Source organism: Balearica regulorum, chromosome 10 (genome assembly GCF_011004875.1).
Source record: "Balearica regulorum gibbericeps isolate bBalReg1 chromosome 10, bBalReg1.pri, whole genome shotgun sequence".
Lineage (NCBI taxonomy): Eukaryota > Metazoa > Chordata > Aves > Gruiformes > Gruidae > Balearica > Balearica regulorum.
The window spans coordinates 24,272,583-24,289,862 of record NC_046193.1 but is presented as its reverse complement, the minus strand read 5'-3'; the positions used below and the strand labels follow the sequence as shown (position 1 = coordinate 24,289,862).

Below are 17,280 nucleotides of genomic sequence, written 5' to 3'. Positions count from 1 at the left end.
TCCTTTCCTCGCCCTGCGAGGGGATGCCGTCCCTCGCTCCCAGAGACACAACCCGGTTGCTTCACATACATTTTGGGTTTCAGCAAGTTTCTTTGCGGTTTTTGCCCAGGGATGTGTTGCTGTAGTGTGGCACCAACCCAAGACGTGGTCATGGCTGGGAGGGTGGACAGGCAGAAGGTGGGAGGTGCACCCCAAACCAGGGTCAGAGCGGAGGGGTGGTCCTGCCTGGGTTTCATGCTATCGCTGGAAAGCCTGAAGATTTTCCTAATCTTCTAAACCGTCTGGAGTGAGGGGAGTGGTGAAGATTTAGTCTGGTTCCATTAATGAAATAGTAATGATAATAAGGGAATTAAAATACCGGCCCTGGAGCACTCAGCCCAGGGAGAAGGGACTATGCTAAACAGGCTGGTTGTCAACTTCTCCTGCCTGGTGGAAGCACGTGGTCTGGTTTCCTAATGGCTACAGCCTCAAATCCCTGCATTTGTTCTGCTTAAATTAGCACTCCTGACGATTATTTTGGGAGAAATATCCATGTTATGGCTGAGTTCAGCAAGGCGTAAAATGTGCTTAGTTTTAGGGGTGTGGGTTGCAGTCCGCCAGTGGTCTCCTGTCTAGAGTTTTGTATAACACTTCCCCGCAATCAGGGCCTTAATTTGTTGTGCTTTCAGGCAGCCTGCAGACGCCCGCAGTTGTCGGCACGTCAGCCCTGCAGCTGCATGCCCACACCCGGGAAGGGTGACAGCGCGATTGCGGCTTCTCTTAAGATGAGCCTGAAATGACACTGTAGATGATGTGGTAATGGCCCTTGAAACATGCTCATCATTTGAACGGCTTCGGCTGCACCCACAGCACTTCATAAAAGCTGCTGCGGGAGTGACAGCAGGTGAATTGTTGGCAGCGAGACTGTTGTGGTGTTCAGACGTTGTTGAATCCATCCACATTGTCTGAGCAGAAGTTATAAGGAGAGTCTCAGAGGATTTAGGGTGAGAGTGGTTATAAATCTTGGGCGCGTCTCGGCAGGGTAGGAGGAATATGAGGCATCGGTCCCGTTTTCAAATGCTGCTGTCGTGCAGCAACTGTGCTAATTAATTTAGCACGGGATAGTGAAGTCTGTTGTCTTACTTTGGGCCAAATGAGCCAAATGCCTGCTCACAGACAAGGCTCACAGATGAGGAGTCCTGAACAACTGTCCTCTGCCTTCGCCCCACGGCACCTGATAGCAAATCGACATGGGAGCCTCGATACCAGCCCCGCGACCCCCGTTGCCAGCCCTCACGCGGGGCGGCTCTCCGCTGGGGCCAGTCGCAGCAGTGCCGCTCACCACGGCAGCTCCCGCTCGAGCTGCAGCGCCTGCCATCCTGCTGTCTGGAATTTAACTTTTCTGTAGCGAAGGCAGTTCCTGCTCCCCCAGCGTTTCAAGGAACAGCTTGAAAGCAGAAGCCAGAGGCGAATAATGAACATCTTGTGGTCTTGGGCACAGGGCACAGCCTGTACTTGCTCCCCGGGCCGCAGCGAGCGGCTGCAGGCTGAGGCTGGATGGGGTTGGTGGCTCCAGCGTTTCTGGGCAGAGTTTTGCAGCTGCTGCTCTTCGCTCCGTGTCCCGCAGCGCAGTGCCTCCTCCCGCTCGGCAGCTTCTCCATCCTGTCCCAGTGGAAGACCAGTGGAAATTTCGCTGTTGACTGCAACAGCAGCAAGATCAGAGCCAGGATTTACAGTCCTGAGAGTCGCCAGCAAGCCTCCCCACCCCCCCACCCCTTGGCTCTGTTCTCAGTCACTTTCTCACTTGCAGGGAAATAATATTTTGAGTTCTTTTATTGGAGAAGCTTTTTGCTTCACCTTTTGTTTGAAAAGGAAGGAGCCAGAAATGGCTCCTGGGCTTGCAGCTGCCCCAGCTGAGTGCAGCTCTGCGTGCTCCCGAGCACTGACCCGCGGGAAGAGGGACCCATTGAGGGAAGGGGGACCCATCGCGGGAAGGGGGACCCGTCATGGTGCTGGGGCAGCGTGTGGGACCAGCCTCCTGTGGGCAGAGTGTCCCCCTCTGCAAGGGCAGGTGGCCGCTGGGAAGGGCTCATCTTTAGCAGGCTGAGAAACCTCCCCTGCGGCGCAGCTCCCGCTGGCGATGGGCTTCCAGCGCTGTGCTGGAGAAGAGGTCTCTGACTGCTTCGGTGGCAGAGGGAGGCAAGGAGCCCCCTTTTCCCCTTTTACCATCGCACCAGACTTTTGTGTTGAGGTGAGGATTTGGCTCTGAGGGTAGATCTGGCAAGCAGAAAGAAGGCTCTATTACAGCTCTTCGTTCGCCTATTAACCCGTTACATTTTCCTATTCCATGACTCGGTACTGCGGAGCTTCCCCTGGGTGCAGCAGGGCCATCAGCAGTTTGTGCACACTGAGCCCGAGGCGGTGATGGCGGGGGGGACCTGCTGGTGTTTGCTGCAGCCCGTTGACGTGCATGTCTCTCCGCAGCTGCAGCCGGAGCAGCTGGACTGTGGAGCGGCACACCTTCAGCACCCACTGGCCATCGTGAACCCTGTCACAGCGTCCCCCGTGTTCACCTACAGCGGCCTGACGGCAGTGGCAGTCGCCAGCGTCAATAACTACACCGTTGTGTTCCTGGGCACTGCCAGCGGAGGACTCCTGAAGGCAAGTGGAGCCCGGCAGCACCGACATGGGGGAGGCAGGGCTGGGAGGGACAGGGAGGGCGGCGAGGCTTCCCCTTCCAGCACCTCAGGTTTGCAGAGAGGGCAAGGTCTGTTGTCGAGTTTGAGCACCTGCTTTCGTTTGGCAATGGAGAAGTAATTGGATGCTGCCGTAATCTGTGCAGCGATATATGCTGCCCGGTGACTGGTGGCTGTTAATTACTGTTCAAGGCTGCCATGTGAGCAGGATGTTCTTGATGTACCCTATGCTGGAAATGTTATTGTGCGGCATTTAATTATTAACAGCCCTTCTAATAAATTCTCCCTCTGAGCTGATGGCTTTTGAAGGCTCCGTGTAGACAGGGGAATCACCGAGAGATGCTTCATCACAGCTGAGTCCAAAGCAGGTGTGAATCCATGCGTCTGATGGAGTATCTGTTCTAAATAATGTGCCAAAGGCAATGCAGGGCAGTGCAATACCCTGGCTCCAGAGCCAAGAAGCATGGCCAAGGTTTCAGTAACTTTAGCACTTGAAGTTTGCCAAAGAAAGTTTTGATTCCAGCCAGCCACAACAGTTTGGTATACTCTCAGCATTGAAAGTCCACAGAGGAGAGGGGGAAAAAAGCCCTGGAGCAGAGACACAGCTGATACCTGCTTTTTCTCAGCCTGGGGTGAGTGGTGCATAATATGGAATACTGCATCAAAATGCTTGGAGAGAAGAAAACTGATCCAATCTCTTCCCTTGTGTCCAAGTGCTCCTGGCAGATATGTGGGAACAATCACAAAGAAACTCGCTGCTTTGATTTTTGCCCGCAGGGGCAGGTAATTCAGGAGGGTGGGAGGAAGCTGGCAACCCGGCCAGGTGCACCGGGCTGGAGAGGCACATGCCACACGCAGCGCGGCCCATGTTCACACAGTATTAACAGCTCTGCTCCCATTATCATCTCAGAGAAAGCAGCCTTATCTGCTGAGCCTCCATTAGGGAGAGGCTCCTGGCTACCCTTTGCTGGGGTAATTTGCTCAGATAGCTCTAATCTAATTCTGTAACACAGCTGCATAACCAGAAGCCCTTTTACCTTCGGGGCTCCTTGTTATTTGGCACGGGATACAAGATACTTTGCGCGAGTTATCATTCAGATTTGCTGCCTGAGAAAAGACAGCAAAGGGGCAGAAATAGTGTTCGACCAGCTCCTGCCAGCAGCAATTATGGCTGCCAGGGGTATGTATGGGGAATTAATCAGATAGGCTGCAGACGGGCATTTCGCGAGGGCCATTATCAGTGCCACGTCCAGCAGTCATTAAAGGAAAAACAGCGCTTGGCCAGGGCAAGGTGTGCCAGGGTGCGATGTTCTCGAAGGAGCTGGGGGGTAGGAAGGGTCTGTTCTGGCCAGTGCCCCTGTGTCCAGGTCTGGAAGTCCACGGGCAAGGTGCTGCGGTGGGGTTACCCAGAGCTTCAGCCCACCCTGCTCTCGCCAGCACCAGTGCAGCACGGCTCCTCCAGCACGTCCTGGCCCTGCTCCGGCGAGAGGACTGGTGGTCTCTGCCCCTCTGTGCTGCTGCGCTGGCTCTGCCCCGGGGCCCGCAGCTCACCGAGATCCAGGGAAAGCGTCTGCGCATTGGAAGCGTAGGGTAAACGGGCCCGGGAGGCAGAGGCACCTAGGGACAGGCACCCAGAAACAGCCAGGCGTAGAGAAAATCTCAGCAAGAAGGGAGAGAAGATGGCCACAAAGCTGAAGCGGAGGGCATTGGGATTCGGTTCATGGACATCTTGGGTGATCCCAGGCTAATTATTTAGCTTGTAGATAGCCAGCTTTTAAAATGGGGATAATGATAGTTCCCTTCTTTTTCTACAAAGTAACTTGCAGTGCTTACACACAGTTCTTAGCAGAGGGAAGCCCTCTGCTTTGAGCTTGTCCTATCTTACTAGGACGTGTCAGTGCTGCTCTAGCGTAAGAATTAATTAATCCTATGTTAATTAATTAATCCAGACTTTAGAGAGCAGAGGCACACTTGGTCCTTACAATTATTGCCTTCCCTTGCTATTAAGGAGGTAGGAATTTTCCTCTCTCCCTTTCTGTTTTAAGCTGAAAAGTGACTGTCACGCGAAATTGTGTAGCCCTATTGTTATTTCCTCCCAGCAATGCCACATTTAATTTGCTGAGTTTTCAAGTCAAATGCCAAGACATTCTGAGATCTGAAAGGCAGGCTGATGCTTTGCAGCCTCTTCCATCACTGCCAGCGCTTCAGCTGGTGATTCATGAGGCAAGGTAGGATTCGGCTCTCGTGCGGCAGCTGCTGTGGTCTTCTGGAGTTCGCAGGGATAAAAGCCTCTTTTGGCCGGGAATAAGAACACTAACTTTTCAAATATGCAGGGAGCGGGGAATGCCATCCTATCCTGTACAGGCCTGTTGCTGATTTTCAATGGTTTTCATTAAGCTTTAGAAATGCAACATTCTTTGTAACAGAAACGCGCATATGTGTGTAATGAGGGCTGAAGGCTGGTGCCACTTACATGAGAGTAAAGCGAGAGTAACACTGCTGTGGCCTGCTGGAAACAGCCGTGCAGTGGGTACAGCCTTAGACTAGAAGTTTTCCAGGCAGCCTCTCAAGCAGAGGGCTTTAAACAGAGGGACCAAGGGCTGCGAGGGTTGTTCATCACTGAGCAGGGCTCCTGGCCGTGGCCTGGGCTCTCTGGACCACTGAGTGGGTTCCCTGTGGCACAGAGCTGGCTCTTCAGTAAAGTTCTGTGTGTGCAGCTTGCGAAGCCCTTGAAAATGTGGAACACTGTTAGATACCACTTTGGTTCTTGTTTATAACTGAGGAGAAATAATCTTCTCCCCATAGTGTTTGAAAAATGGTCTCAGTGAGTGGCTTCTTCTCACTACAGATTAATCTGGACAGTACCATGAAGGTTATTAGCAGGAGATCCATTTCGGTGGCTTATGGAGAGCCTGTCCACCCTGTCATGCAGTTCGACCCTTCTGATTCCACATACCTCTATCTGATGACCTCTTATCAGGTGAGACCTTTAGTCTTCAGCAAAACAGCGCTTTGAGCATCATGCATTTGATTTAGCGTCCAGCGCTAAGCTGGGAGCCAGAAGGGACAATAAAATGTGCTTTAATATTAATGGGCAGAGCCAAGAAGTTCAGAGCTTTGGCTGGGGTGTCAGAGGGCTTTCCGGGGGGGGGATACCTGTGCCTGTCCATTCTCCCGTGCGGGGTGGGGGTCAGGTCTTCTCGTCTTTGTGGTGGCAAGGTAGAGAGAAGAGTGAAAGATGTCAAAACCGACCCCACTCACAGGAGCGCAGAAATAAGCAGAGGTTGCTCCTGAATAGAAACCCGAAAATAATGGTACACAGTCTCTAAGAAGGCTTTTAGGACATGCTACAGACAGAAAGTCTGCCTGTCAGAAATGGTCCTTGGGGGAAGCTGCTGCTCAGCCTGGCGGGCAGGGGGGCTGGATGGGAGGAGGACTCTCTGCGGAGACTGGGAACGCCGCAGCAGGTAGAAACAGACGGTCTCATCTCCGTCAAGTGAGCAGAGAAGGAAGATGAGGACTGAGCGCTCCAGGCGCTGGTGGTTTGTCCTGAATTACATTTTAATCTGTCAAAACAGATACACAACCACAAATGTTATATGTTGCATTTATATTTTCCAAGCCCTAATTCCCTGCAGGTTGGTCATTATCACTTCACAGAGCCCTCCTGGGATGCCTCTTTAGCCGATGTTTCAGACTGTCTCATCTCAGCTCCCAGGCTGGGCTGTGCACCTTATTTGGGATTGATCAAACATGTGGTGCAGCACTTGTGATGCTCTCCTCTGTCTGCTTCTTTTCCAGTAAACCAGATGAGTTATCTTTGGTGGAATTAGCATCCTGGGAAGCTCCCCAGGAGCTCGATGAGGTTGGGGACAGGGGGGTGCTGAGCACCACAGGGCTGGGGAGCAGCGAAGTGCTGCAGGTAAAGCAGGGGTCAGGCCAAGGAGCCCATGGTCCGAGGTGCGCTCGCCTGGTGGGAACTCAGGGGTCTCAGCACCTCATGTTGTCAGTCCCCACTGTACCAAACGACTTAGTTTTCCTTCCCAAACATTTAGAAATTGAGGGAGGAAAGAGCAGAAACAAACACATGCTTTCCCTCCAACTGCTCCTGCTGAACAAGTCCCCAGAGGTACTTTGATTTCTTTACAAATTAAGGTTTCCAGAGTGGTTTTGCTTTCTGGTCATTTTGTGAATAGCCAGATAGCATTCAGCTCTGTCTAGAAAGGCGCTTTCTGCAGGTCTGAGTGAGAGCTTTTCACAGGGAGGGACAAGCTGTGAAACCATCTCCATCTGACACATTGGAAAGGTGCAGTGTCGCTCTCCGTAGCCTGACCATCACACATCTATTGCCAAGGTGCCAGCTGAAAAGGAGCAGCTCAGCTCAGTGCTGCCGTGCACCCCACAGGGCGGCTCTGCCAGTGGCAGCAAGCCCCGTCCCTTGGGCATCCTTACCTGCCCTGGGGCACGCAGCCCCCAGGCTGGGATGGGCTCTGCTGGGGGCACCGGCAGGGCAGTGGGCAGCTGCCTGTGCCGGTCCCTGTGCAGGCTGGTCGTACACAAAGCATCCACCTCTGAGCGGTGTGGGGCAGAGGACGGCGGTGCCAGGGTCTGCTCCTTATCGTCCGTTCTGTAAGACTTGGTCCAGACTAATGGGTAAAGCAGCCTGGTGTGGCTACGCGTGGCCATACTGGCATGTCCTGGTTGGGTTGAGTGTTTCTGTGGTATGGTAAAACATTTGGAAGCAGTTGTGCTGTTGTCGTGCAGATGACGCGGGTGAAGGTGGCTGCCTGCAACCAGTACTCGACGTGCACAGAGTGCCTGGCCGCTGCTGACGCATACTGCGGGTGGTGCACGATGGAGACCAGGTAGGGCTGGTTGTGTCCTGGTGCGCTTTGGCCCTCAAGCCCAGGCAAGAATTTCTGGTGCCTTTTATATTTCCACACAGTCACACTACCATTAGTCTTTGTCCATTCCTTACAAAATTCGTACTTTTAAAAACAGTTGCATCTGATCTAACACAGTTGGGATGCTCTTCAGAGCCAGGATTTAACTGTAGCTGCATTATTATGCTGCATCAGCTGCAAGTGCAAAGAATATCTTGCAGGCATCCACCCATGGGACTGAGAGAGCCAACACCCCGGTAAAGGTCGTCTTTTGCCCTTGTAATTGTTTATGAGTAGGAGACAATCAACATTCAAAAAGGGATTTACAAAATTAGACTCGGCATTTACAAATTGAAGAAGTCGGACAAAACATCACCTTCTCCTCCTTGGTTCTGGGTTCAGCCTGGCCTGCTCTCACTCACCCCGAATCCTGATGCTCTGTTGATGCTGGTGGGAGTATGCGCTCTTATCGTGGCAAGCAGACACTTTAAATATAGCAGCAAAGCTTTAGGCTTAGCTCCATGGATGGAGGAAAAAGATGTAGTCACAGGATTTTCTCAGGCTCTTCCCTCACAGGCAGGCAACGTTATTATCACCTGTTTTAAAAATAATCAACCATGAATTGTTCCCTTGTACATTGCAGGTGTTCTCTGCAGCATGAGTGCACAAACTTCACAGGGGCCAACTTCTGGGCAAGTGCAAGTGAAGGAGTGCAGCAGTGCCCTTCCATGACGATCTTGGAGCCTGAGATTAATATCGACAAAGAGAACCCGGTGCGTTGGATGTGAATACCAAATTAATCACGTGCAGAATCCCGCAGAGTTGTTACCTGCTCTCAGGGCTGATAAATATCCGTGCTCCTGTAGTGTTGCAGCGTGGCTCCATGTGGCGCAGTTATGGGTCGTGGGGATGCTGAGCTCTGTTGTACGCTACCGAGTCAGGCCAAGGCTCCCAAAGGTGCCGGGAGGCGACCTCCTGCGCCCTGGCACCGAGCAGCCAGCAGGACAGCGGGATGCCGGCTGCTGAGCCTGGAGGTGAACAGGACTTCTAGAGCTGCCACACTAAACACACTGGAGAGATTTGCAACATTTCAAAATACAGAAGACCAGATGCAGACAGCTAAATCAACTCATTTTCTGGTTTTGGATAGTTGCTATTTTTAACAATATTTTAATTATATTTTAAATGTTTTCATCAAAATATCTTTCCTTTAAAGACAGACCTTCTCCCAGTGGCAAAAATCCCTCTGTGCCAAAGTTCTCAACCAGCCCCAACATGGGGAAATCGCTCGTAAACAGGCAGCGGCTGGAGCACAGCCCAGCCCAGAGCTGGAGAGCGATCCCACGGGATGCTAGCACCAGTCCGGCTCCCCTTCTGCTGTGCAGGAGTGGTGGGCCGGGGTTCCCAGGGAGTCACCCCGCTGATGGTGGAGGAAGCCAGCCGAGCACGTGGGCTGCGCGTTTTCCTGAGTAGCCGTCCTCAAAAGCATTCCCTTTCTGCAGAACTTCCCGTCCCTTCCCCTTGGAGGCTGGTGGCAAAAAGAAACCCCTGCAGCCAGCCCGCTCGGCCCTGGTGTGCTGGGGGAGCACGCTGGCTTGCGGCCGGTCCCCAGCAGCCCTCCCAGCACCAGCTCCACACCTCCCGTCACTGGTGCCTGGTACGGACTGGTGCAAGCTGGGAGGCTCAGGAGCTCAGAAGCAGGGGTTGATATTTTCTGCTTGTGCAAGCGGCGTGGGTTGGGGACAGCCTGGGGAGCTGGGGAGGGCGTAGCCCCTGCGTCCTGCTCCCTCCGAGTGGCCTCCCAGGGAAGCCCTGGGCTGGGTTTTCGTGCCAGCTGGTAACGCACCAGCTACAGGTGCTGGAGTGCGCGGTGACGGAGCTCTTACTCCTGAAGCAAGGTTTTGTATGCAGAGGGCTTTTAGAGTTCACAGTGCATAAAATGAAAGAAAATGTCTATCTGTGAGCTTGGTTTGGAGTCACTAGCTCATGAAAAGCCTGTAAAAGATTGACAAATTCTAAATATAATTTTCTGTCATAATAACTGATTATTTTTTTGTCCAAATATAGGCCCTGATAATACAAATAAATGGGACTATCCCAAACCTGAATGGAACAAATATTTCATGTGACTATGGAAACAATATCCACACGGTAGCCAGAGTGGCTGGAGATTATGTAAACCAATTTATTTATTGCCGTTTACTTCCACGCGAGAAATACCCAGTGTTTCCAGATGACCAAGGTATGTAGAGGAAAACAACCTCAGTTCATTCTAACCACTTTTAGGGACATAATTTTTCATAGACTTTTTTTTACTTTCTCCAATTGTACGTGCAGATAATGCATACAGGGAAAAAAGACCCAGGCTGCTTCTGCTTTATAGGGCATATGACTTTAAAGCGTGGGAGTTCCACCATCTTAAAATGAATTGACAGTATTTCAATTCTATCAATTTTTGTTTTAAACATCAGATTTTAAAAGCCAGTTCATGTACTTACTTTATTAAGATTTATCTGGTTAGAGCTTCTGGTTTGGATTTAATAAGTACTAAAACAAAAATGCTTTAGCCCTGAGGAAATAATGTTGCTACTTATATTGATATTTTCAGTTGCTTGTGTTTAATTTCCCACCCGAACATGCTCTACCTTTCAGGAGAAGTTCTGGAGGAAGAGCAAGTGCGTACTTAAAGGCAGCTCAGAAACTCTCCGTCTCATTTATGCAATTAAAAGCCAGACTGAGGTCTTCTAGTATCCCCCTGTTTTTAGACGGCACCAAACAGGATGCCCACCTCGAGGCTCGGTGGAGCTGCGTTCTGGAGGTGACAAGCACCTGCAGATCTGGTTAAAGCCAACCGAGCCTTGACGGCCGAGCTGCCCAAATCTGATAGTGGCCACTTAGCGATGGAGACAGCCCCATTGTATAGCTCCTTCTGAGAAGTTGGATGCTTCATTCCAGACTTGAGTGCTTGTTAAATCTTCATCTTTCAAGCCTGGAGTGAATGCTCTATTGAAGATGACTGACTTCAGTAGGAGAAGAATTAGCCAGTCCTTTTGAAAATCCCACTTTTCATAGGCAAGTTTATAAAGCTGCATTGTTTTTCTCCCTAGCTATCCAAAGAATGGGAGATCATTAGCTGTTCTGTATTGTTGGTTACGGCAGTGTCCAAATGAATTTCTGGAATCCAATGCGCTGATTTATTGTACATATTCTGAAAGAAGCATTGTCCCTTGTCCCTGTTGCTTATATGGCAAAATTGCAAAGAAAAAAAATAAATTAAGCAATTTTGGGGGGGAGGGGGAGTTAGTATAGCATGTTAAGTAGCCAAAAAAGGGATTTCCACTCTTCTTTGTGGGTTTGTTGTCATGGGGAAAGTGAGCGGGGTTTTAAAACATGATAACTAACATGTTTTAATTACCACTTTTTTTTTAAAAATATCATTTAGCACCAACTGTAAGCGAAGACAATAATTAACTCTGCTAATTAACACTTGCACAACACGCTGGAATTTTCTGCTGAAAGTCGCAATGTTCTTTTCTGGTGAGGGTGATGTAAAGCGTTGATTTAAGAGGGAAGAGCTTAAAGTCAGAGGGCAAAAGATGAATGGTCCAAGCTCTGAAATGCAGCTCAGAGGAAGCCCTAGAGAAAACAAATCAGATTTAGCCCTTGTTTTCCCAAGGGTCTGTCTTGTCCTCTAAGCGTGAGCGTGAGCGAGAGGCTCTTGCAACCCAATATTCTTTGGCTTGATTCTCTCAGACCACGTGGTCGTTGAAACGGCTCTCCGGGTCAACAGCAAAAACATTATCCGGGCCAATTTCACCATCTACGACTGCAAAAGAACTGGAAACATTTACCCGAAGAGAGCGTAAGTGACACCGGTGTGCAGGCAGCCGGGCCCCCGCGGGCAGGCAGCGGGGCGACGGAGGCAGATGGAGCGTTTTGAGGCTGGGAGGGGGCACGTGCGCAGACGGACGAGGGTCCCCCCGCGCGGGGTTAATTGGGGAGAGCAGCCTCCCTGCCGGTGGGAGGGTTGGCGGCCCGGGCAGGATTTGGCAGGGGCGTAGTCGCTGCGCTGCCAGGGATTTACAAAGGAGGGTCCTCGCGGCATCTCGAGCCATCTGGACATGTTGAGGTTTTTTTAAATGTGAATAATTTTTTTACATGGAGCTTGTTCTGTTAACCCTTAGGCAGCAGAGCCGGCCTCCCCAGCAATCCCTGTGGGGCGGTGAGGGAGGGAGGGCTGCGTTCCCTCCGCTCTCTCTCCCCTTCCAACCCTGTATAGGAGCAGCCGGGTACCCCTCATCAGCAGGGTGGGCTGGAGAGGAGGGGTCTGGTGCCACCCACAGAAGGTTGTCCACATTTCCGGAGCATAACCCTCTGGAGCTGCCCTCGGAGCGGCATTGGGGATGGTGGGCTCTGCCCATGTCCCCCTCCAGCTCCCAAGGCGAGGAGGAGAGGAAAACCCAGCACCCGCCACGGGTTTTTCTGGGTGCCATTAAATACTGAACACAATGTGTGAAGATGGATTGCATGGCTGAGGTGTGGCTGCCCTGAGCAGCCTGAGGTCTGCTTTTCTCACCGCACCTTTGCCACTGCAGATGCACCAGCTGCCTCTCGACCAGGTGGAAGTGTTACTGGTGCCCCTCCACCTACGCCTGTGTCTCCAACCACTCGCAGTGTGCCGACGCGCTGCAGATGAAGGTAAGGCCCATCAAACTTTGCTGCTTCGGGAGACCTTCCCACGTCCTGTGCTGTTGCTGTTTTCCTTCTCCCGGGGATGGAGGCAGATGGCCTGGGTTTGGCAGCGCTGCCCCGGCAGGCGGGGGCAGCTCCGAGGACGGCACCGCTCGGCGTTGCTGACGTGCTGCCTGGCCTCGGGAAGCCTCCGCAGTCGGAAATGCAGCGATATGCATCTCACTTCAAAGGCTCAGCAGATGGAGAGCTGGAGGGCTGCTCTGGAGTGCCGCTCTGCATGCATCGTGTGAGTGCGGGGCTGAGACCGGGCTCGGACCACCTCACTTCAGGTCCCCAGGCTGAGCCTCATTTTATTTAGTGACCCTGGGGGTCTTCAGGCACCGGTGCTCAGCCACTCCTCCCAGCAGGTTCTGAGTCGCCTCCATCAGCGGGTGGCACTTGCTGGCCACGGCAGCGTGGCCATGGCTTGTCCTGGGCTGGAGTTGGGGCACCCTCCTCCGCCGGCGTCTGCGATGGGGGATGTGCATGGGGCAAGTAAGCTGCAGCCGTGCCGTGCCGTGCCCAGACGTGTGTGTGCGAGGGGACTGGCAGCCCAGCGAAAGCATTTGTCTCTCTCAGCGGCCTCAGCAGGCTCCGTCCCTTGGCTCTTCATCACCTCTCACATCTGGAGCAATGCTGCTACTTCTCTGCATCCTGGGATGCCTGGGTTTGAGTAATACAATAAACATAGCAATACTTTACAATTCGTTTAGCTTTGACTAGATTGCGGTATGCTAATAATTTGCTGGAGCACCACTGGTGGTGCTTGTCTACAGAAGAAAATCACCCTTTCCAAATTATAGCTTCTAATAACCCAGAGGCTCAGTGTGTTCCTGCTTCTGAAATTTAAATTGAAGTTAATTTAAATAAAATTGGCTTTTTAGTAATCAGTCTGCCGTAGATCCAAGCCAAGCTTTTACACTGTAAATTGAATATCCCTTTGGCACCAGTGCTCTGCTCTCATCTCAGCTCTTCCAGCGATTCCCTGTGTTTGTTGCCTTGTCGCCGGCAGGAGTTTGGCCCCATGTCAGACGTCCCACCCTCACCCCCCGGGCTCAACCCCGGGCTGGCTGTGGTGTCCGCTCTCCTCCAGTGCAGAGGAGGTGGGCGGCTGCAAGTGCAGGGGACGGGGAAGGAGATGGGGCCACCATGTCTCAGCTCTGCACGGTCATGTCTAGTGTAAAACCCTGGGAAAGTGGGTGGCAGCGGGGTGACGGCTCCGGGCAGCGCAGGGCAGCGCTGGTCTGTCCTCTGGCTTGTGAAATCTTTCTGGATGGGCTGTGCTCCCTGGTGAATGTCTGGCAGTTTGAGCAAGAACCCTCCGCTTTGTGAACTTCCCAGGTTTCAGAAAGTATCTGGCCTTTTCTTTTGCTGTCTGCATGGGAGTTGGGCACTAGAAAACCGTCACTGATGGCTGCTCCTGGTGTGGGACCCACACGCTGAGGCTGCGCGGTGGGGTGTCTGCCCTGTGCCGGGACACGGGGAGCTGTGCTGGGTGTCTGGCAGCGTGCCGGGCTGCTGGGACACAAGACCTCCCGGCGCAGAGGGCCGTGAGCCACAGATGCTCATGCTGCACCTCCCCCGGGCGCCAGGGCTGCCGCTTGGCCAGGGACTCCAAAATCAAACCCAAGAGAGACGTTGTTCTGTCCCTGGGCGGCAGTGCCGGTGCGAAGGGAGGGCACGCAGGTGCTGGGACGGCCGGGCCTCGGCAGCCCAGCGTCGGATCTGCCTCCCTGGCCGTGGGGACTGTGCGGGACAGCATGGCGTGGGGTGCTCACGTATCGTCACGGGGAATAGCTGCTCTTCTGCCTGGAGGGAGGAAATTATGGTCGTGGACATGGGTCTTGAGAAGTCTCGCCTACGGGTTAGGGAGAGCTACAGCCAGTCTTCCCACTCTGCTCCCGTCGCCTCGAGCAGACGACAAGAGCCAGGGTTACCACCTGGCAGGGATAACTGCACCTATCCTTCCTTAAGGATAACAGTGCCTGTCCTCGCTTTCTTGCCTCTGATCTCCTTCTCCAGAGGCACAGTTCGGTTGGATGCTGCACCTGGTTTGGGCATATTCCTGTTTTATCGCTGTGCCTTTCTTAGATCTTCCTGCTGATTTCAGTGAGCAGCCTGCAGGACGAGGCGCTCTGTAGCCCTGGAAACATGGTGCCTTGTCCTACAGTCAGAGCTTTCAGTAAACAAACCATTGCTGGCGTGGCTACACCTGAAAACTGGTCCGCCGGGAAGCCAGCATCATACTGGCTTCACCCGCAGCATTTTAAACATTCAGACCCTTTGCTCTGATCCAGACATGAATGATATAATCAGCTGGAAAGCTCTATTTCTAGCTGCTGATGAACAGCAGGAGAAGGGGCTGCAAGACGACAAGTTAATCAGTCCTCTAAAGTGTATTTATCTAGCAAGCTACGCCAGCTGCTGTGACATGCAAGGACACACCAGGCCATAGGAGCTTTTGCATGAATTTTCAGTTGTAGCCCTGCTGGTTTTATTTTAACTCTTTTGATTCTCCTAGAAGAGGCTTGGGACTGAAATCTCTCTCCAGTGCTTTGCTTTGTTGTTTTACTTCTTATCGTGTGCATCTCTGTTATTTAATCTCCTTGTTTAGGCGGCACCAACTGTGCTTGGTTAAGATGAATGTCCTGATAGAAATGAGGCGTGTTTTCCACAGTCAAACAGGCACTTCTAGATAGTTCCCTGACCCCTAGCTAGGTCTGGGGAAGGCAAGAGAGGAACCCCAAGCCCACTGCGTGTCTGGCACCGGGGATGTGCCCTGCTGAGCATCTTGGTGCTCGGAGGGCAGGCTCTACCTCTCGTCAGAGCAGCAGCACCACTGTCATCAGTGGAGTCACAGTGGGGTAACCCTTAGTGCAAGTGAGAAGGAAACCTTGCCTGCTGCAAATTATTCTGCATAATGGACCAAATATTTTGTTGTGTTTTACCCCAATGGCTTCACTGTCAAAGGCATTAATCTGGATATACCCTGGGGCAACGGAGAATCTGGCTTCATTTTTGCTGTAGTTTTGCAGTGTGATTTACATCTCATGGGAGAACAGGATGGGCTTGTCATACAGACTTGAATTCTGAGTCAGCTCCAGTATCTGAGCCATCAATTTAAAGTGAGAACAAAAGTAGGGGGACAGATGACCTTTTAAAATCATTTTTCAGCTTCATTTAGGCCTTTCATTTCAGCTGTCCTACTGCTGCAGTCCCCTTGCTGAAGCCCCTACAGCTCATTATACCCTTTCCTCTGCACACACACGCGTGCACACACAAACCCCCGCACACTTCTGAAATGACACTGTGCAGGAGGGAGACTGCTGGAAAGCGAAATCTCTGCAGGGGCTTGCAGAAATGCGCGTTGTGATGTGTGAGACATTGGCTTACCGCTGGCAGGAGGGGGGTCACACCGGCAGATGTACCATTGTAGGCTGCAGTGCCTCCTTTTAGTGTCACTCTGGCCCCGTCTTCTAACATTTAAGTGCATGTAATGAGGGAGCTGCCCAGAGTGGCAGCTGAGGAGTACATATGCATTTGCTTTTTACCTGGGAGTACATTTTTTCCAGTGCAGAAGGATGAAGGTGCAGGCTTGGCAGCCTCAGCACCTGGGGGCTGGGAGCTGCTGGTGTCCCCGATGTCCCCAAGCTGGCGGAGGAGCCAGGCAGGAGCGAGGGGGGAATTCCTGCTGCGCTCCTCCCTTTGCTGACCCACGGCTGTGGACGAGTACCCCTGGAAGCCCAGCCACCCTGCCCTGGTTATCTGACCGCTAGCAGAGGGCTGGATCTTAAGGCAGTGCTGTGCTGGGCTGGACTTAAAGCTGATGACTCGGGGGAGGAAGGCTCCACATGGCGTTACCACTCAGTGCATCACAGTGCCATTTTGATATTTCACTTTCTTGGGTTACAGACTTTAATGATGTAGTGAAATTAATGTTATCAAGGGCCCAATGTGTCTTCTTGCCTCATCACTGAGGATGCTCAGCATGCACCCAGCTAACCTCTTTTTTTTGTTTTTTTTTTCTTGTTTTGTACCTAACAGAAGAAAATCGACTGTCCACGAATCGTACCTGCCTCTTTGGACCCAATGCCCACAGGAGTGTCTCGAGACATTACGATCTCACTGGCTAACACGACTTTCTCTAAGGTAAATGAGTTCCTGGAGAGATCGGGAAGCTTCAGATGAGCCTAGGCCGGTGTGCAGCAAGGTGGCCAGGTCAGCCGAAGGGATTTTAAGTACGAGCTGGTTTCTGCCTCGGGAGTGGGTGATGGGGCTGGTCCCAGTGTGCGTTAGCAGCTGAAAGCACTGTGTTAACCAAAGAGGCTGGTGGAAAGCAGGCACCCCGATGGCGAGTGGGGTTGCATGGCAGAGCTAAAGGGAGATGCTCTTTGTGTCCAGGTGTTCTCCAGGGACCTCCTGCAGTTAATGACGGACTTCTAGCTTTTGGTCACTAGAACAAAATGTTTAGGGGAGATATAAAATTCCTGGTTTGCTTGTGGGTGTTTGCTCCACCGCAGAGTGTGCTGGTGTCGCGCTCTCCCGGCGCTGTGTGCCAGCCCGGCCCCACCACCCTGCCCTTGGGAATGAAGGACAAAGCCCAGAGCTCTGGGCAGAGAGCCCTGTGCTGGCTAAGCCATGGCTTGGAGTACAGCAAGGAAATATGTTTTAACTTAACTTCTGGTTGTCACTGCGGAGCTCTTTTTTTTGTGAAAAAATCCTTACTGTGAAATTTTCTGGCTTGCAAATTGTAATAGGGTTAAAAGTGGGAGTGGACGTCAAATGGTGCTTTCAGAGATGCGTGCCACGCCAGGAGGAACTGGAGGAATTTTGAGCAGGGAGGCTGGGCACTGGGAAAATATCTGACTAAGCTCTGGTATTTGTAGAAAGCCGCCTACTGTCATGTTGGGTCAAATCTTCAATGGGGCCCGTGGGCCCTGGTTCACCGTACCCCTGCAGAGGATACCGGTACGCTGGACTGCCGGGCAACT

At 52.3% G+C, this 17,280-nt stretch overlaps 1 protein-coding gene across 2 annotated transcripts in view; it reads left to right on the top strand.

Moving 5' to 3' along the window:
- PLXND1 (plexin D1) overlaps nt 1-17,280 on the top strand; it is an 82,748-nt gene that overhangs the window by 18,269 nt on the left and 47,199 nt on the right. For both annotated transcript variants that reach the window (XM_075762540.1, XM_075762539.1), the window contains exons 2-9: nt 2,464-2,640; nt 5,524-5,655; nt 7,440-7,540; nt 8,202-8,331; nt 9,626-9,800; nt 11,312-11,420; nt 12,154-12,256; nt 16,334-16,438. In XM_075762540.1, the coding sequence (XP_075618655.1) occupies nt 2,464-2,640; nt 5,524-5,655; nt 7,440-7,540; nt 8,202-8,331; nt 9,626-9,800; nt 11,312-11,420; nt 12,154-12,256; nt 16,334-16,438 (1,032 nt within the window). The remainder of the gene's footprint in view (nt 1-2,463; nt 2,641-5,523; nt 5,656-7,439; nt 7,541-8,201; nt 8,332-9,625; nt 9,801-11,311; nt 11,421-12,153; nt 12,257-16,333; nt 16,439-17,280) is intronic.